Source organism: Pelmatolapia mariae, linkage group LG1 (assembly GCF_036321145.2).
Source record: "Pelmatolapia mariae isolate MD_Pm_ZW linkage group LG1, Pm_UMD_F_2, whole genome shotgun sequence".
Taxonomy (NCBI): Eukaryota; Metazoa; Chordata; class Actinopteri; order Cichliformes; family Cichlidae; genus Pelmatolapia; species Pelmatolapia mariae.
In genome coordinates, this window is record NC_086227.1 from 13494265 (window position 1) to 13513154 (window position 18890).

At 42.1% G+C, this 18890-nt stretch overlaps 1 protein-coding gene across 5 annotated transcripts in view; it reads left to right on the plus strand.

The window, feature by feature from the left end:
* dmxl2 (Dmx-like 2) overlaps positions 1-18890 on the plus strand; it is a 39442-nt gene that overhangs the window by 7528 nt on the left and 13024 nt on the right. For 2 of the 5 annotated variants that reach the window (XM_063472764.1, XM_063472778.1), the window contains exons 4-39: positions 4-82; positions 274-418; positions 1935-2001; positions 2100-2272; positions 2646-2826; positions 2949-3129; positions 3247-3465; positions 3566-3837; positions 4599-4862; positions 5063-5292; positions 5390-5592; positions 6122-6243; positions 6758-6847; positions 6981-7089; positions 7188-7307; positions 7425-7652; positions 8114-8400; positions 8870-9042; positions 9129-9780; positions 9901-10230; positions 10320-10439; positions 10552-10687; positions 11256-11366; positions 11505-11674; positions 11985-12082; positions 12211-12376; positions 12767-13031; positions 13162-13364; positions 14347-14739; positions 15230-15412; positions 15544-15840; positions 15946-16137; positions 16248-16324; positions 16596-16726; positions 17226-17471; positions 18189-18266. In XM_063472764.1, the coding sequence (XP_063328834.1) occupies positions 4-82; positions 274-418; positions 1935-2001; positions 2100-2272; positions 2646-2826; positions 2949-3129; positions 3247-3465; positions 3566-3837; positions 4599-4862; positions 5063-5292; positions 5390-5592; positions 6122-6243; positions 6758-6847; positions 6981-7089; positions 7188-7307; positions 7425-7652; positions 8114-8400; positions 8870-9042; positions 9129-9780; positions 9901-10230; positions 10320-10439; positions 10552-10687; positions 11256-11366; positions 11505-11674; positions 11985-12082; positions 12211-12376; positions 12767-13031; positions 13162-13364; positions 14347-14739; positions 15230-15412; positions 15544-15840; positions 15946-16137; positions 16248-16324; positions 16596-16726; positions 17226-17471; positions 18189-18266 (6991 nt within the window). The remainder of the gene's footprint in view (positions 1-3; positions 83-273; positions 419-1934; positions 2002-2099; positions 2273-2645; positions 2827-2948; positions 3130-3246; positions 3466-3565; positions 3838-4598; positions 4863-5062; positions 5293-5389; positions 5593-6121; positions 6244-6757; positions 6848-6980; positions 7090-7187; positions 7308-7424; positions 7653-8113; positions 8401-8869; positions 9043-9128; positions 9781-9900; positions 10231-10319; positions 10440-10551; positions 10688-11255; positions 11367-11504; positions 11675-11984; positions 12083-12210; positions 12377-12766; positions 13032-13161; positions 13365-14346; positions 14740-15229; positions 15413-15543; positions 15841-15945; positions 16138-16247; positions 16325-16595; positions 16727-17225; positions 17472-18188; positions 18267-18890) is intronic. The other 3 variants (XM_063472784.1, XM_063472791.1, XM_063472770.1) reach the window with 2 other exon arrangements.

The window sequence follows — 18890 nt, forward strand, 5'->3', positions numbered from 1 at the left end:
CAGCAGCTTAACTATCAGTGGCAAAAGACAGGACAGTTCTTCCTTGATGCCATCACCTACAACCTGGCCTGGGACCCACAAGGTACACAAATGCTTTCTATGATTACCAGAGAAATCATTGCATGATAAAGGCAGCTCCTTCTCCTACCACCCTTTGATTTGGCTGAAACAGCATGTGCATTATGTAAGAGTCACAGTTTGTATGTGGCTCTGCGTAGTGTAGTAGTCAACGTGGGACATGAGGTGTGTAACACAGTGCTTTTGTGTCCTCAGGGAACCGTATCCTAGCAGCAACCGAGCGACTCCAGCTGTGGGCACCTCCACTGACGGATGCCCTGATAGAGGAGGAGGATGGGCAGATGATTGACGACAAGCCCCACCCTGTCCTCAGTGACTGGAACTGTGTCTGGCAGTGCAAGTGCGTTTTGGCTTACATTCTATATACTGTTTTATTAAAAAACAAAACTTGCTGCTTCAGGGTGATGCGCCTTACAAAGCTACAGTTTTAGGATAAATACCTTGACATTTAACTAACCAGTAAATTAAGTGTTGAACAGACCAGATACTTTTTTCCCACCTCCTCTTATCTCTTTTTGTGGAATTGAAGATGCTTTCTTCAGCCAAGTTTGTCTAATTTTAAGTGGAATCTAGAAATTATTTAAAATCCGTTTTGAGAAAGTTGAGGTGGATTTTTAGACCTCTGCTCTGAAAAGGTATTATATTTTTGGGTTCTGCCTACCTGCCCCATCCTTCTAAACATGATAACACTCAAATGCAGAAAGGGATTTTCTTCAAATTTGGCACCAATCTAATCAGGAAGGAACTGATTAGATTTTGTTTGTCAAAGGTCACAAAAAACCCTTTCTGGTCGTAACTGAATTAAATCGTCATCGATGATAACATTAAACAGAAATAAAATTTAAAAAAAAATTTTATATATATATATATATATATATATATATATATATATATATATTTTGAAAAACACTTTACAACACACAGTGTAATATGATGAGCATGCCCAGACATGGATGTCGGCTGCAACAAGGCAGTTATTCTAGTTTGTGTAGCATTGAGGCGACAGCTGAATATTTTGCATACATTATTTTTTCACTATTACTTTGGAAGTAAACTTTTTTTGGTCATTTTCTCTTATGCAGTGAAGAGTTAATCACTTCATTGTGCAGAAAACGTTCTGAAATCTTCCCTTTCCCTCATAAAACCTATAGTCAGTTACTGATTATTCAAACACATCTGGCCTTACACGAAGACTAGTCTTCTGAGTCAGCAGGCAGTGCCGCTCTCACACCTTAAGCTGTGTGAGAAGACACAGACATATGAAACCACATTTGTAACTGTCATATGATGACACACAGAAAACTATGCAATGGTTGCGACCAACAATACCTTGTGCACAAAGAAACAGACTGTTTCCATGGAGAAGTGGATGTTAAGGGTTTTGCTGACGCTTGACCACAAACCATGTGAGGTTAACTTTTTGCTGCGTTGAACGTGTGAAAATTATGGTGACAGTGTAGGAGCATGTGAATAAAACCCCACTCATACAGGAATAGAGATCGATCCTTGACCATTTGGCAAACACCTGTGTGAAGCTGGGGAAACGAGTATTTCCCAGAAGTTTGGAAGTGGTTGCTGGGGAAAATAATGGCTGAAGCCCTCAGTTACAGTTGCAGTCCTATAGACTGCTCAGTGACGTCTTGCTGTAGCACTTTCTTTGTGATGGATTTCACTCAACGAGAGCTTTCAATCTGATAGAGCTTCCATTTCCTGCCAGTTGAGAATCTTATTCCCTAACAACCATTGATTGCATTATGTCCAACATAGTGAACAGCTCTTGAGGAAAGTGTGTTTGGCATCACATGAGAAACCTTAATAGCTGATATTGTTTTTGTTTCTTTTTCCTTTTCTCTTAGGACCTCTGCGTCTGTTCACGCAGCCAAGTGGTCTCCTGATGGAGAGTATTTTGCCACAATTGGAAAGGTTAAAGATTCATGTTAACATTTTTAAAAATGGCAAATCGTTGAACCATTTTTTTGTAACTCAGTTTGCCTATATAATGATTTTCTGCACATGTACAGGATGACTGTTTACTCAAGGTTTGGTATCCCACTACTGGCTGGAGATCCGCAGTGGTGGTCCAGGACCCGTCTGATAAAAAGCCTCTTCCTGTTCACTTCTCCTTTGTTTACTTGGCTCATCCTCGCTCGGTCACTGGTGTGTCCTGGAGGAAGACCAGCAAGTACATGCCCAAGTAAGAAAGCACACATGATCACACACATAATATGCTGTAAACGTGTTTATTTGTCCACTTTTGTTGTACGTGCTTGTTGTCTTTTAAAGCCAGACATAATGTTTTGGCTATAAAATGAGGTTTTGCCTCCTTTGAGTGATATGCGTTACTAGGCCAGAAAGATATTCAGCACACTTGGTTAAAAATGTGGTTCGGTAACTGGGCATCCAGCAATAATTTTATTTTGGTCATGGGGTATGCATACTTAACTCTTGTTATAAAAAATTGTTGTTGTGTCCCTAAAATGTGTTTTGGCTGAGCATTTTTAATAAAGGCAAAATGAATCAAAAAAAGAACTACTGAGGGATGATTACATTCTTCTGTTATTTTCTAGGGGTTCAGTGTGCAATGTGTTGCTGACATCTTGTGAGGATGGAGTGTGTAGATTATGGTCGGAGACCCTGTTACCTGAAGACAGTCTGCTTGGTGGACAGATCACTGAGAACACACAGTCCTTCAGCTCTAGCCTGCCAGGCCTGGCAGGCAATAAGGACAAGATCCAACATGCTTTGGAGGTACACTTAGTTCAATCTCAGCAGAAATAATTCATAAATAACCAAAAAATTGAATATTTCTCAGAAAGGAATAACACGGACCTGTTCTCTTGCCTTTATTCCTGTGCTCCCTCTCTAATTAGTCAATCCACCACCTAAAACATCTGCGCCGTGGCCGGCGACGGTCCTCTGCTTTAGTGGCACACAGTGAGCTGCTGCCCTCTCAGCTGGGCACACAGGATGCACACACTCACCGCCATATCGCTCATCATGCCAATGCCCTGTGTCACTTCCATATCTCGGCCAGTATTAATCCCAACACAGGTAGTGTTTTTTGTTGGACTGGGTTTTAAAATGAATCAATGTGCACTTTGAATGGAGCTGTAAACTTAATCTAAGCTTGTGTAATATTTGTGCTCCTGCCATGTTTCTGTCTGTCAGATATCCCATCAGTGCTAGCTGACTCTGCAGTGTTTAACCCAGACGATGGCACAGGTGGCGGAGGCTTTGTGGTTCACTGGCTCAATAATAAGGATCTTAGCTTCACTTCATCCATGGACCTTTTTATGCTGCAACTCCGTAAATTCTCTGAACAACAGCTGGACCAAACTACTGAGGACCCCTTGGATCCTGAAGGATCCCCTATGAAGTTTGACTTTGGTATGACCAGGCTAACAATATATAATGCTGCTTAAAACGTACCATGTTAAAGGACACGTATAAGACTAAATAATTTTTTGTTTTTGTTTGTTTTTTCCAGACCTGGATGAGATGTCTGACAAAGCATCCTCAGAGCAAGGAGAAGAGGGTGAGTCAGGGGAGCAGGGAAGCACCAAGGCATCCTCCCCAGGATCCAGCTCTAGCATGCCTCTGCCTTCCATGCTGCTAGAGAGGAAGATGGAGACTCTGATCACAGAGTGGAACAAGAGCCCGGACATGTTGTTTACCATCCATCCATTGGATGGATCTTTCCTGGTTTGGCATGTGAAATACTTGGACGAATTCAACCAGGGCATCTTCAGACAGGTTCAGGTGTGCACAAAAATTCAGAATATGAAAAACATTTTTCAAGCAAATCATAATCTCTTTTCCTAAATTGTAACTTTTCTGTTTTAAATTGAATTCAGTTGTTTACTTGCTCGTACACACCTTGCTCACAGCACAAACTGTGTGACTGTTTTTTCTCAAATATAAATTGACTCAGCATTCCTCCAGTCGTATTTGACATTCAGAATATATTTTTTCATTTTCTCCAATAGAGAATTATGGAGTGTACTCTGCGCTTTATCAAGTTACCCACAGAATTAATGTTAATTAGCAAAAGCTGTTATAACTTACTGAATGAAGTCTTTGTCATTTTAATCAAGTTAGAGCCCAAGTAATTTTTCACCTAATTTTCACTTTGATATGCAGCGAGAAGCTTGCACTGTAGCATCCGGCTGTCCTAGAAAGAGCAGCACTCCTCTAAGAAAGACCAAACAGGACATTAAATTTAAAAGGACTGAATTTTGGGCTTCAGCTGCACAGATGTTTAAATTTGTTCGAAAATATCCCTTTTGCATTGACTGCAAAAATACAGTAGAGTATGAAAAGACTTTAATGCTCTAATATTAAAACATATCTACACAATACAAGTTAAATACATGTTTGAGTTGGTTTAGCACAGATGAGTAAGCCAAAAAGGAATATCGTTAGGAAGCTGAACTATTATGTTGATTTAAACTGATAGGTGGATCTCTTAAGGGTTAAGACACTGAAGAAAATATTCGCAACTGTTTCTTATTTTCCTCCAGGTGTCCTTCTCCTCCCGTATTCCGGTGGCGTTTCCCACAGGAGATGCCAACTCACTGAGTAAAAACATCCTCATGTATGCCTGCACTTTGACTGAGGGTGTAAGCGCTGGAGTAGGCAAGCAGGGAAGGATAGTCCAACATGTGTCCCACTCTGCTTCAGCCTCAGCTGGCCTTAGTTCTGCTGCTGTGACCTCCCCTCCCAACCCTCACATTAGTCCAGCTGTCATGATGGTCTCCAAGCATGTTGATGGATCTCTTAACCAGGTACAAGGTTGAGGTTAACCTCGCTCTTCTTTCTGAGGGCATTGCTCACATGTTTTGATAAATTGCCACTTTAGCCCAAGATGTTCCCACAGGCTTGACACAATTCTCAGACAGTCTATCATTTTGCAGTTCACACTATAATTTGATGTTTTTTGCATATTTTGTTTCCCTCACAAAAGCTTTGATTCCTCTGTCTGCAGTGGGCTGTGACATTTGCAGAGCGTTCTGACTTCTCCAATGTACTGACAGTATCTCATAAGTTCCGGTACTGCGGCCATCGTTTCCATCTGAACGACCAAGCTTGTCACACAGTGCTGCCGCTGCTGCTGACCTCCTCTCACCACAATGCCCTGCTCACCCCTCCCTCAGCCCCTGGAAGTCTGGAAGGAGAGCAGCCTCCTACCTTTCCCCTACCAAAGGGTCTTCCCAGGTATAGCATGGAGTAGAGGTAGAGAACTGAAGCAGTCAATAATGGGTTTAGCTTGCTGGTGATAGGCTAGTAATTGTAACTGTTATCCATTATTAAGGAAGCAGCTTCGTAATGCAGCTACAAGGACCTTCCATGACCCCAACGCCATCTACAGTGAGCTGATTTTGTGGCGAGTGGACCACATTGGACCCCTGTCCTGCACTGGAGGCGTCTCAGAATTGGCCCGTATCAACTCTCTGCACACCTCTGCCTTCAGCAATGTTGCTTGGCTACCCACGCTAGTACCCAGCACTGTACTTGGTAAATATACCGTACATTTTTATATAAAGCTGATTTTTGAGTTGTTATTATTATTATCATTATTATTATCATTATTATTATTATTATTATTATTATTATTATTATAAGTAGCTTAATAACAATAATTTTGATTAAGAGGGAAAATTTCACTCTTCCTGAGACTCTTGCTGCACTCAGTTTTTGTTTTTTTTGTCCAGGTGGCAGGATGATATTAAGTTCAGAATTTCTCAGGAAATACTGAACAACTGTCACAGCTACTCAGTTCCAGCAGTAGCAAACAAATCAGCAGTATGTTCCAGCTTTGCGGTCAAAATGCAGTTTTCTTCTGTCTTATTGATACTGATGCCATAAGTCTTGAAAAAAAAAAAAAACAATATACACTTTCTAATTCAAACCCATTCTCAATCTAGTTTGTCTCGATTATTGCTCTTTGAATAAGTTTTCTTGGATGGCTCCATTTATGAATGTCCTTCAGAGTTATGTGCATTGCCCAATATTAAGGCTGCAATCTTTGTGTTGTGTCTAACAGGAACTTACTGTAACAGTGCCAGTGCCTGCTTCGTGGCATCAGATGGTAAAAACCTGCGTCTCTATCAAGCTGTTGTGGATGCCAGGAAACTACTGGATGAGCTGTCAGATCCTGAAACATCTGTGAGTATATGCACTGTTTTGTTATTGCTCACTGCAATGTGATAGTTTTTGTTTAAGGTTTATGTGAATGTATCTGGGTTTTCATTATTCACACTGTGGAACTTTAGAATTTGTCATGAAGGATCAAGAATTGAGTTAAAATCAGGCTTATGTGTTGCTTTGTTGGCTATGTTTGGCTTTTAGGTGTACACCAACCATAAAACACAGCAGCTGTCAAATACACACATTATTCACAGATGTTAACTTTTGCTATAGGCCAGCTTTTAAATAACCTAACACCTATTACATCAGCCACACAGATCCTGAATTTATAGGACATGTGGCCATGTTGTTTTTGAAGCAAAATATGTGTTTTCCTCATGCCCTTATAACAATTTCCAGACTTCATTCCTCTGTACAATATAAAAAATATTATGCAACACTTTCTACCACTCCAATGGTTTTAAATGAAATGCAGTATGATGAAATACAAAGTAGATTGTGTTTTATTTTTTCCTTGTATATCTCTTTTTAGAAACTAGTGGGCGAAGTGTTCAATATCGTCAGCCAGCAGTCCACAGCCAGACCCGGCTGTATCATAGAGTTGGACGCTATTACAAACCAGGTTAGCAGCTGCTCTGTATTTTTTCTCACCCACTTCAGATCAATAACAGACCAAAATTCTTGGCATGAACTACTGAAACCTTCTGATCAATAGATATAGTAAACTGTGTGATGCTATGTCCATGTGCCTCCAGTGTGGAGCCAGTACACAACTGCTACACGTCTTCCAAGAGGACTTCATTCTAGGTTACAAGCCCCAGAAAGAACCAGAAGCAAACACACCAGCCTTTCCACCTGGGGGAGGTATAGCACACTGTTAAACTCTGTGTCGGTCTATTTATTCCTATTTTACAACCCAGTTGTCATTAGATGACGATAATACTGCATTTTACTCTATCCAGATTACCAACCTCCTCCCTTCTCTGAGAAGTTTTTCCTGGTGGTGATAGAAAAGGATCTCAACAGGAACTCTGTTCTGCAGATGTGGCATCTACATCTTAAGTCTGTGCAGGCCTGTGTGGGTAAGTGTTTTGGTGCGTGAAGCAAAGCATTTATAGGTGAAATTGAAAAATAATGTGAAGTCTGCTTTTTTAATTTAGATTAACTTGTCTCTTCTGATGTGTTGCCTCTGTGTACAGATGAGCCAAGCCCAGATTACAGCTTCCAGAGCCAACTGATGGTTCCCAATCAAGTTGTGAATGCTGACTCATCTCCAGAGACGTCTCCTGTCAGACCCCTGCCACGGTCAACTTCAACAGCTAACTTGCAATCTGCTAGCAAACTGATCCTCAGCTCAAAGCTGGTTTACAGCAAACGCCTTGACCTTCCTCATGGGGTGGAGGTTACTAGGGCGACCCCATCTGCAGGTTGGAATATAAACTTATGAGTATAACCATGCTGTTGTTGCTGATGTGTAAAAACTAGTGCTGTCAGCGTTAATCTCGTTAAAATGACGTTAACGCCATAACCGCATTAACGCGGTAAATCTCCGTTAGCGAGTTAGCGCGGGTCGCCCTATGCGTGGGGCTGCACAGCGCTAATGCATTAACGAGCTAACCTCGCTGACGCGTTGACGCTGTGCAGCTGACAGATTAACGCTGACAGCACTAGTAAAAACTCTTTTTTTCTTTTTACACATAAGTTAGTGCATCATTTCACCTGTCCTTACCTACTGTAATAATTCAATGCCTGTAGACACAGTATGTTCAATAGGTTGTGTGTCTTTATCATTCAGTTTTGAGGAAATGAGTTTCCTGATGGGTTTAAATGAAAGAATATGCTAAAGAAAAATATTCTTAAATTTCATTTTGTCTCCTCTTTCTACCAGGACATCTGAGTTCCTCCTCTATTTACCCCGTGTGCCTGGCTCCATACTTGATTGTTACAACCTGCTCTGATTCCCGAGTGCGGTTCTGGCACTGTGCTGTGGAGGGTGATGATGGGAATGGTATGGATGGCGAGGACAACCGGGTGTACCGCTGGGAGCCCTGGGCTCTGATGAATGAAGAGGAGGACAACAACAGTGCTGTGTGTGTGTCAGGCCGGCCTGTAGCTGTGTCGTGTTCTTACATCGGCAGGCTGGCTGTGGCTTTCAAACAGCTACGACAAGGACAGGTAGGAAATTAGAATTTGGCTTTGTCATTGTATTGTGAATGCATTATACCACAAAAAAAAAACTAGCAGCATAGAAATTGTGGAAATTACCTTGAGGTGAAAGAAAAATGCAATAAAAATGTAAATTGGGCAAAGAAACATCATTTGGCTGGACCCTGGACTCTCCCATTAATGGATACTAATGCCCTGTGTCTGCATATTATTTTACTTTTATGTAAAGTGGAAAATGATCAAGTTTTGCATTTGGGCTGCATCTAGAAATGATCAGCATTAGTTAGAAGGGATTAAAAACTAGCTAGATGTCACTGAAGTGAAAATAAGTTCAGGTTTAACATCAGCAGTCTGGCTTACAAGCAAGTCCGTGTATTTAGTGTTAAGGTGCATGTAAAAAGTATAATTAAGAGCCTTACTGTCTTACTGATTTGTCACAGCAGTCATGTTAAATCAAATGGTCTTCTGTTGTCCTCAGAGTCTAAGTTCCAGAGAAGACTTCTCTATGCATGTGTCCATCTACGAGTGTGAGTCTACTGGTGGCTCAGAGTGGGTTTTAGAGCAAACTGTCCACCTGGATGATTTCGCCAGACCCTCTTCCACCCTGGATCCAAGAGTCAGTGTGGACTCAAATCTCTTTGTCTACAGCAGGTCAGGAACTATTACGTTTATCATATTATGTCAGACTAAGTGTTTTTCTTGTATGTCTGATAGGTTATTCATTTTCTTCACCTCAGGTCTGACTTGTACATGAGCAGAGACCATAGCTCACCCAACATTAAGCACTACGTGCACTTGGACTGGCTGTCAAAGGAGGATGGATCGCACATCCTCACTGTGGGAGTGGGCTCCAACATTCTTATGTATGGCCGTATCTCTGGCGTGGTCAATGAGCAGACTAGCAGCAAGGAGGGTGTAGCTGTTATCACCCTTCCTCTAGGGGGCAGTATCAAACAGGGGATCCGCTCACGCTGGATCTTGCTTCGGACCATTGACCTCCTGTCATCTGTGGATGGCACCCCATCGCTGCCGGTCTCCCTTTCCTGGGTAAGGGATGGCATCCTAGTGGTGGGCATGGACTGTGAAATGCATGTGTATGCACAGTGGCATCAGGACAAGAAGCCCGGTGAGGGAGAAGAAGGCAACCTTTCATCAGCAGACATAGCCGGAGGTCAAAGCACAGTGTCCTCCTCCATCTTTGAAGGGAGGGCCAGGTCAAAGAGTGTGTTTGAGGGGAGTACTGCAGTAGATGAGGCCCTTCGTGCCCCGGCAGGACTTCAAGAAGGAGGACTCTTTGAAGCAGCTCACTCGTTGTCCCCAACTCTGCCTCAGTACCATCCAACCCAGCTGCTGGAACTCATGGACCTGGGCAGAGTTCGGCGTGCCAAGGTGAGTCCATTTCTACCTCATCCAAGTGAAATCTAGTGAGTTCTTATTCAGTGTTTTTCACACGATGTGATGCGGATTAGCCGATTTTAATAAAGTCTTGGTCTTTTTTGTGTGTGTCAGGCCATCCTCGCCCACCTGGTAAAATGTATTGCTGGGGAAGTCGCTGTGGTTAGGGATGTGGAGGCAGGTGAGGGCGGAGCCAGGAGACATCTGTCTCGGACAATCAGCGTTACTGGCAGCACAGCAAAAGACACCATAGTGTCGGGCCGTGACGGAGGCAGGGACTACACAGAGATCAACTCCATCCCTCCCTTGCCTCTGTACTCCCTCATGTTGGCTGACCTAGACACCTCTTATAAAGGACCTGAAGAGAATGCTAAGGGAACTAAAGGGACTGATGGTGAGGCAGCCCAAAAGTCCACAGAGGACCAGTATGCTGACCTCTTCCAGGTAGGCAGAGTTGAGACTTGAACAGATTTTGTTGTTAAAGGTTTACCTGCGTGTAAGGTCTTTAAATCGTTCTCTTCCTGCATTAACAGGTGCCAACAGTTACCACGGATGACTTTGTAAACTTTGCCACAGATAAACCAGAGAAAAAATCCCGAGTTATTAACCTCTCTCAATATGGGCCTACCTATTTTGGACCAGAACATGCTCAGGTAAAAATAAAATAAAAAATAGGCTTCTCTTTACATAAAAATCTACTTATAGAGAAGTAATATTTGTTTATCAGTTCTCTGCTTCACTTGCTTTCTTCTCATTTGTGTCCAGGTGCTGTCCAGTCACCTCATGCACTCCAGCCTTCCAGGCCTGACCCGCCTAGAGCAGATGTTCTTGGTGGCCTTGGCTGATACTGTTGCAACCACAAGTGCTGAGGTCGCAAGCTCCACTGATCAACAGTACACAGGTCTGTCTAGTTTGTGTGTGTTCCAGTCATACTTATATGTACAGGAGACTGTGTACAATATAATACATCTGACATGTGGCATAAACACTGTATTCCTTAAAAAGAAGTCATAACAGCATCCTTACTGATATTGCACTCCAGCAGTAAAAGTTGATTATGGTCCCCCTCCTCAGTCCTGCTATACATATTTTCAGCAAGCAAATTGGTTCTAAGTCTTGGTATTTAATTGAAACCTAGCAAATCGGTCCAATATTGCATTAAAGTTAAATAAATGTTTTTAACAAACAGGAAAGGAATACTTTTCTTGAGTCATTCGCCAGCTATCAAATCTTGGCTATCAAATCTTCAGTTTTTCGTTCTTTTTATTTAGTCTTTTGTGAGGAAGACATTAGCAGGTTGTTCCTGTGCTAAGTAAGCAGAGAAGAGGGTAAGAAGGTTCAAGGACTGGAGACCTATTGTGTGACAGGATCACATGAACTGAAGTGATACTTGAGTTTAAAGGTCTTTGCCCTCTTGTTGAGTGGTCTGTGGGGGGGAAAAAACTGATCAACTGCTGGTATTTGTGTAGGTGGCGAGGCTCTTGATGAGTGTGGACTAAGGTACCTGCTCGCCATGCGTCTTCATACCTGCCTGCTCACCTCTCTGCCCCCACTCTACCGCATGCAGCTGCTCCACCAAGGTAAAGTACTCTGCTCATGGTGCTGCTGCTGTGAGACGAGTATACAAAACGTTTTGTATGACAGTTATGGGGTATATTTCTCCTTTCACTATCCCTATTATTCACTATCCCCGATCCAACTATCTGCTTCTATTGCAGGCCTCTCAACGTGTCACTTTGCATGGGCGTTCCACTCAGAGGCAGAGGAAGAGCTGCTGAACATGATCCCAGCAATGCAGAGAGGCGACCCACAGTGGTCTGAGCTCCGGGCCGTGGGTGTGGGTTGGTGGATAAGAAACATCAACACTCTGAGGAAAATGGTGGAGAAGGTACCAGAATAAATATGTGTATTTATATACATAAAAATCAAAATGTAATGCTGATTATGGCAATATCTGTATAAAATGTCATTTTACTCAGATATTGCCTCAGTTTCTAGGTGAGTATATGAACTAGAAAAGGAAACTTACCACCCAGTTTACTCTGTAATGTAATTAATTTCCTACAGGAGTTTTCCATTTCTAATAAATATTGAACAGCTAGGAGTTACTGTAAAGACTTTATGAATCAAAGCAATTGGTAAATATTGATAACTCTTTAGAAATAACTAAATAAGGACTATTGCTTATTTATAATCAGTTGGGAAAAGCTGCATTCCAGAGGCAAAATGACCCTTTAGATGCTGCCCTGTTCTACTTGGCCATGAAGAAGAAAGCTGTCCTGTGGGGACTCTTCAGGTTGGACATTTTCTCTAAACACATAATTAATTTGAATAATTTTTCCAATGTTCAGAACAAGAGGTTTTAAGTGAATTTTCTTACTAAAGCAGAATAGGATACCAGTCTCTGTGGCTTTGTTCTTTCAGGTCTCAGCATGATGAGAAGATGACTCAGTTCTTCAAAAACAACTTCAGTGAAGACCGCTGGCGAAAGGCAGCTCTCAAAAATGCTTTCTCCCTACTGGGAAAGCAGCGCTTTGAACAGTCGGCTGCCTTCTTCCTGTTGGCTGGTTCCCTCAAAGATGCCATAGAGGTTTGAGGACTTTTAATAGTGCACAGACAACTTACTGATGCTGTGTTTACTCCAGCAGCATATTTCAGTGTAACTTGCAGCAGCAATATCATAAAGTTGTCTCTCTTTAAGGTGGTATTGGTACAGAAATATGTTGATGACAGAGTGGGATATTCTTCAGCCTTTAAATCACTAAAGCGAAGCCTAAATTATATTAATAATAAGATGCATAACAGTAGCACATAGTCTTTGTTGGCCTAGATTTTTCTCACCACACAGTCAAAATATACAGATAGGAAGTGTGAGTTTCTGTTTGTACCTTGCAGAAATCATTAACTTTTTGCACTTGGCTTGTTATTTCTTTAAAAAAAACTGCACTGTTAACTCATCATGCTGTTTCATGGTGTTTAGGTATTGCTGGAGAAGATGGAGGATCTCCAGTTAGCCATGATAGTAGCAAGGCTGTATGAGGCTGATTTTGAGAATTCATCTACCTGCCAAGGCCTCCTTTATGAGAAGGTCTTGGGCTGCAACAGGGACGGGAGTGGTTACCACTGTTCCAGGTTGCACCCCGATCCGTTCCTCCGCAGCATAGCCTACTGGATCATGAAAGACTACACGCGAGCCTTGGACACATTATTGGAGCGAATCCCAAAAGAGGACGATGAGAATCCTGGTTAGTTGGTTGAAGACATTTTAGTGATTTTTAAACGGCACGTTCCACTAAAAGCGGATTGTGCATTATTCATGCTGCTTTCACCTGAAATAAATATTTTCTCCCTTTTGTTTCCATTTTTGTGCATCAGATGTGATGGTTAAGGCTTGCAACCCTGTGGTGTTTAGCTTCTATAACTACTTAAGGACACACCCTTTGATCATTCGCCGCCACTTTGCAAATCCAGCGGGCACAGCAACAACAGTAGGCCTCACTGCTGAAAAGAGCAGCGCAGACGAGATCAACCTCATAGAGCGCAAACTGTTCTTCACTACGGCCAATGCACACTTCAAGGTGAGTCCATACTAATCTAGCTATTTACTCCAATCCAGTTCTTTTGATGGAGTTGGGAACTTGTACATTATATGTGTAAGTATAAATATGTAGTATAAAGTGAGCCAGTTACAGTTGAAGTAAACATTAAAATGGTAAGGACAAGAGTAAAAGATTAGTGAAATCATCGCCTTCTGACACAACTAGCAAAGAACATTTTAGCCTTTAAATTCAAGTGCACTTTGTTGCTTGTGCCTGTAACTGATGATCAATTTTTAATGTCCAGACTGCTTCCTCTGAAATCACAGGACTAGGGTAAACAGGATAGGGTGAAACCGTGATGTTCACGAGCTTCATAAATAAATCACAAACACAGCAAACAGCTTTACACAAGAATCAACTTCCACTATCAAAGGATGCAAAATTTGTTACACACAGTTTACTGCAGTTGCATACAATTTCACAGGGAAAGAGAAATAATATTTTTGCCTTGTAGTTTAGCAGAAATGCATTAATAAGTCATGATATTGTTGTTGGGCTCGATCACAGAACATTATTGTATTTTTGCTCCATGAAGATCTGCTGAATTTGCTCTTTCTACTCCTCTAAAGAGAAATTAAATGTAGCAGTGTTACAACAGGAAAAATTAGACTGGAATAAAAGCTATACTCTGAGGCTCTCAATTACATGTTGCATTAACCCAGCCAGGATGTCATTGAGTGTGATATGAAGGAAGTTAGATAAGCTGTAACTAAGAAACTAACATTTTTGCTTGACCCACCAGGGTTTGTGGATTTAGGATTCAGATTTAGGCCTTAGCTGTCGCTGTTTGATGTCATGCCTTTTATATAATCATCATTGTAGACAAAAAAATCCACTTTGGTACAATAAGAAAAATAATTGTAATTCATCTGTGTATCATTCTGATAACTACAAAAGCATGCATGCAGAGATTATATAACAAAAGTTCATATACATATTATATAATCTCTGAATCTTGTAGGTGGGCTGCCCAGTTTTAGCTCTGGAAGTACTTTCCAAGATCCCCAAGGTTTGCAAGAAGTCTGGCTCATCGCCTCTCAGCAAGGCTTCATCCAAGGCCAATTTAAACACAAGCCAACCCTTGGAAAATGGCACTCAGGGAGGTTTGGACTGGGGCTCTCCAGCAGCACCGACACAGGCCTGGGGAGGAAATGATGGCACTGGTGGGTTGGACTGGAGCCAGCCTATGGTGAAGGTAGAGGAAGATGAGCTGAAGCTGGACTGGGGAGATGACAAGGAAGATGATGAGGAAGAGGACGATGATGGTCTGATCATGAAGAAACCAGAGCTGGAAACCAAAGGAGAGGAAGGTTCAGGAAAAGGCAGCCAGAAACTGCAAAGAGAGGACTCACAGGTAGCAATAATATCTAGAATCTCCTTGAGTAATTGTGGAGATCTCAGATTTTATTTTATTGTTTTTTTCTTTGGTTGCACAATACCAAAACAGGAAAAATCGGGCATATAGGAGACGACAGATACAAACCAAAATGTTACATTTAAAGGATTTTTATTTGGAGTTAACACATCAAAGAAGACCTGCCTGAACACTCAGCCAGGAGAGGATAACGTTTATTAGGATATGTAATTTAATCATTATTATAAATAAAAAAAAAACAATTGTGAAGGCCCGACTCTCATTCAGATGTAGTTTTCTTGAATGAGAAAAGAGAAAAGAAAAACATATTTATTTTGGTGGGGTCTTCTCCAAAAGGTGGAAATCTGCAGCAAAGGTGTCGGAGAGTGTTTTTGGGCTTGATTTGCAAATTGGGTCGGCCCCAAATATAAAATTCAAGGAGACTACAAACCATGGTCTTTTTCCTTTAAGTCACTCGCATGTATTTCAGGGCGAGTCGGAGGTCGACGTGATAGCAGAGCAGCTGAAGTTCCGTGCCTGTCTGAAGATCCTCATGACAGAGCTGCGTACATTGGCTACAGGCTTTGAGGTAGACGGAGGGAAGCTCCGCTTTCAGCTCTACAACTGGCTGGAGAAGGAGATAGCAGCCATGCATAAAATCTGCAACTACAAGGTGGACTTTAATATTATTTGATGTTGTTTTAGCCTATTTTAAAAACTGCTGAATGTTTCTAAAAATGTTTTTTCAGTTCTGGTTCATTGTAATTTATTTTATTTTTTTTACCATAAACATTATCAACTCAGGTGGAAGGAAAGGAGGAAGAGTCAGAGGTGGAGCGCTGGGGAGAACGCTCAACATCGGTGGACATATCAGATGACGTATTGGAGCGAACAGATGCTGGAGCCTATGAGCGTCATCAGATGGAGCGCCGCCGGCTTCAGGCCAAACAGCAGCACTCTGAGAGGCGCAAGGCATGGCTGAGGAAGAACCAGGCCCTGCTCAGAGTGTTTCTATCCTACTGCAGCCTTCATGGAGCCAAGGGAGGCGGAGTCACCTCTGTTCGCATGGAGCTTCTGTTCCTCCTGCAGGAGAGCCAGCAGGTATGCATGTACATTTATACATATGTCATTATATATGTTTATGTTTTTTATTAGTACAAAACAGTTTACAGAGAAGGCAAATTCACTTTTTGTCATCCTCTGTAGGAGACCACAGTGAAGCAGCTGCAGTCCCCTTTGCCTCTGCCTACTACACTGCCCCTGTTATCTGCTTACATTGCCCCCACCAAGACGGTCATAGCCAACCCTGTTCTCCACCTCAGCAATCACATACACGACATCCTCTACACCATCACACTCATGGAGACCCCACCACATCCGGACATCATGGACGATCGGGTCAGTACTTGAAAAAAAATCTCTAACTTAACTTTAAGCTGACTGAAAGTCCTACTGTCTGGTTGTTCAGTTTGGGGATGAATAATGAAAAATGATGTTCATGTTTTTAGGTGAGCGCTCTGCACACGCTAGCAGCATCTCTGTCTGCTTGCATCTATCAAGCACTGTGTGACAGTCACAGCTACAGGTAAACACGTGCATTGCAACACATCCAGAAACCAAAACTGGCTTCACATTACCCTTGTGCTCAAAGTACACGCTCATCGCTATTTAGTAGTTAAGTACTATTGCTTTTGATGCTGTGCTTGTGTAGCTTAGTCTGACTCCAGGTCTGATCAGACATTTGTATCTTTGAGTTTCACACTATGAAAGAAGAATAAATATATTTAACAAAATGTTGAATATGCATGGTTTGGACTGTTGTGACTTTATCGTTTAATGTTTTGGTTGCTTTGCAGCAGTCAAACCGAGGCCAACCAGTTTACAGGGATGGTTTACCAGGGCCTTTTGCTCAGTGAGAGGAAACGACTCCGCACAGAAAGCATTGAAGAGCATATTACTCCCACCTCTGCCCCTGCACAGTGGCCAGGTAATAAGACCTCTTACTTTACTAGCCAGTGGTGTTTTTTCTAGGAGTTGGTTTGATTCTGACTAAAGAGAGAAATTTGGATTAGAATATAATATTGTATTAAACACATTTGCTCTAATTTGTAGTTTTACAAAATGAAACTGAAGTCATATTTGAGGATCCTCACCGATGCATAGGATGGGGAAAATGGCTTTATGTGCGACCATCAAGGACAGTATTTTGTGAAAATGTGAAGAGCAGGACGAGAGAGAGCGCAGAGCAAAGCAGGCAGTCTGTGTTTATGCAGAGAGGCAGATGGTGTTCTATAATAGGAGCTCAGTGGCCTCTGGGAAGGAAATGGAAAGAAAGAGACTGATCACGCCATCCTGAAAAGGTTTCATAAATGGGTTCTCGATGGTGCTGAGAGTGTGTTTTTGTTTGCCCATGAAAGTTATTTGTGTAAATTAGGGGTTAATCTGTTGCGCGTTTATCACGTTGGATGTGCTTCCCCTTTCTGCAGGTGTGTCGTCCCTGATTTCTTTGTTGACATCCGCGAGGGACGAGGACCAGCCAAAGCTCAGTGTGCTCCTGTGTGAAGCTGTTGTGGCAGTTTATCTTTCCCTGCTAATCCATGGCCTGGGCACTCACAGCAGCAATGAACTCTTCCGCCTGGCAGCACATCCCCTCAATAACCGGGTGTGGGCTGCAGTCTTCGGAGGAGGGGCCAAAGTTATCATTAAGCCAAAGAGGCCTGAGGCTCCACCAGGTAAAATGATGATTTGGTAGTTAGCGATCTAAATCTTTATCTTTACCATGTCAACATTGTTCATGGTTTTAATTATTTGCCTTTATCCCTTGATTCAGCACATGAAGTTGACCTTTTTCCTCCAACGTCTGTTTTCCCTTTAACATCTCTGATCACTTCCACTTTTGGTATTATCGCATAGATAATAGCACTGTCCTGTTGATGCTCCTAACATGCTGCTGCTACTCGTGTGTAGCGTCTTGTGTGAGTGTGCCCTCTGCCCTGTGTCCCAGTGCCAGCTGATTTTGAGGCAGCCAGGCCAGAGGAGTCTCAAGAGACAGGAAGACCAGAGCAGAGCAACTTCACCTCAAACCCCACTGTCACCCCTACTGAAACCCAGCGCCCTAAACGTCCCCCTCCTCCTGTTTTAAGGGACGAGGGGGTGGGCACTGTGGTATCTGCAGCTAACACCAGCTGTGAGTAACTGGGCTGGTGGATTGCAGTGCTGTTTGCAGAATTGCAGTGCATGGTAATTGTAAAGGTTTGCATTGTTGCAGCTGCTTGACTGACCCACCACTCTATTGTGAAGCTACTGCTGAATGAGCATTACAAACAAAACAAACAAAAAAAATCCACTACTGTTATGACAAGCCAACAGCTGTGTGTGTGTTTGTGTGTGTATACTGCATTGCATGTACATGTTGTAACGTCCTCTGTGCTCATTTTGTGTCACTGAAGCACCAGCTGGGCCTAGCAACGAGTATTCAGGGGCCAGTGCTGAGCAGCCCACTATATGTGAATCTGAGACTAAACCAGGTACACTTTCAGAGGCTTCCTGTAGCATTCAGGCTAAATATCTACTTGTGTGTTGTCCAGATTTTAGAATGAAATACAACCACAATTCAAGAAAACCACTGCGGTGCTGTGTTAAATCTAAACAAAAACAGAATGTAATAATTTACACATTTCTTAAACCTATATTTTATTTACAATAAAACACAAAAACCCTATCAGATGTTTAAATTTAGATATTTTACTCTTTCATGAAAAATATTTGCTCACTTTGAATTTGATGACGGCAACAAATACCAAAAGTTGGAACGGGGTGACAAAAGGCCTGAAAAGTAACATTTTGCAATTAATCAGGTTCATTTACAACATGTCACTAACATGGTTGCTTTGTAAAAAAAAAAAAAAAAAAAAAGCATCTCGAAGAGCTGAGGATCATCGGTCCTCTTCAGTGTAAAACTTTTAAAATCTCATCATCTACTGTCCATAAATTCAAGAAAATTCATAGATTCAAGGAACCTGGAGAAATCTTCCCTGTGCGCAAAGGACAAGGCCGTTGCCAGAGAATGCAATACCGTTGTCTTCTCTGGATCAAACTTCATTTCAAATGGACTTAGACAAACTGGAAAAACTGATCTGTGGTCAGATGAA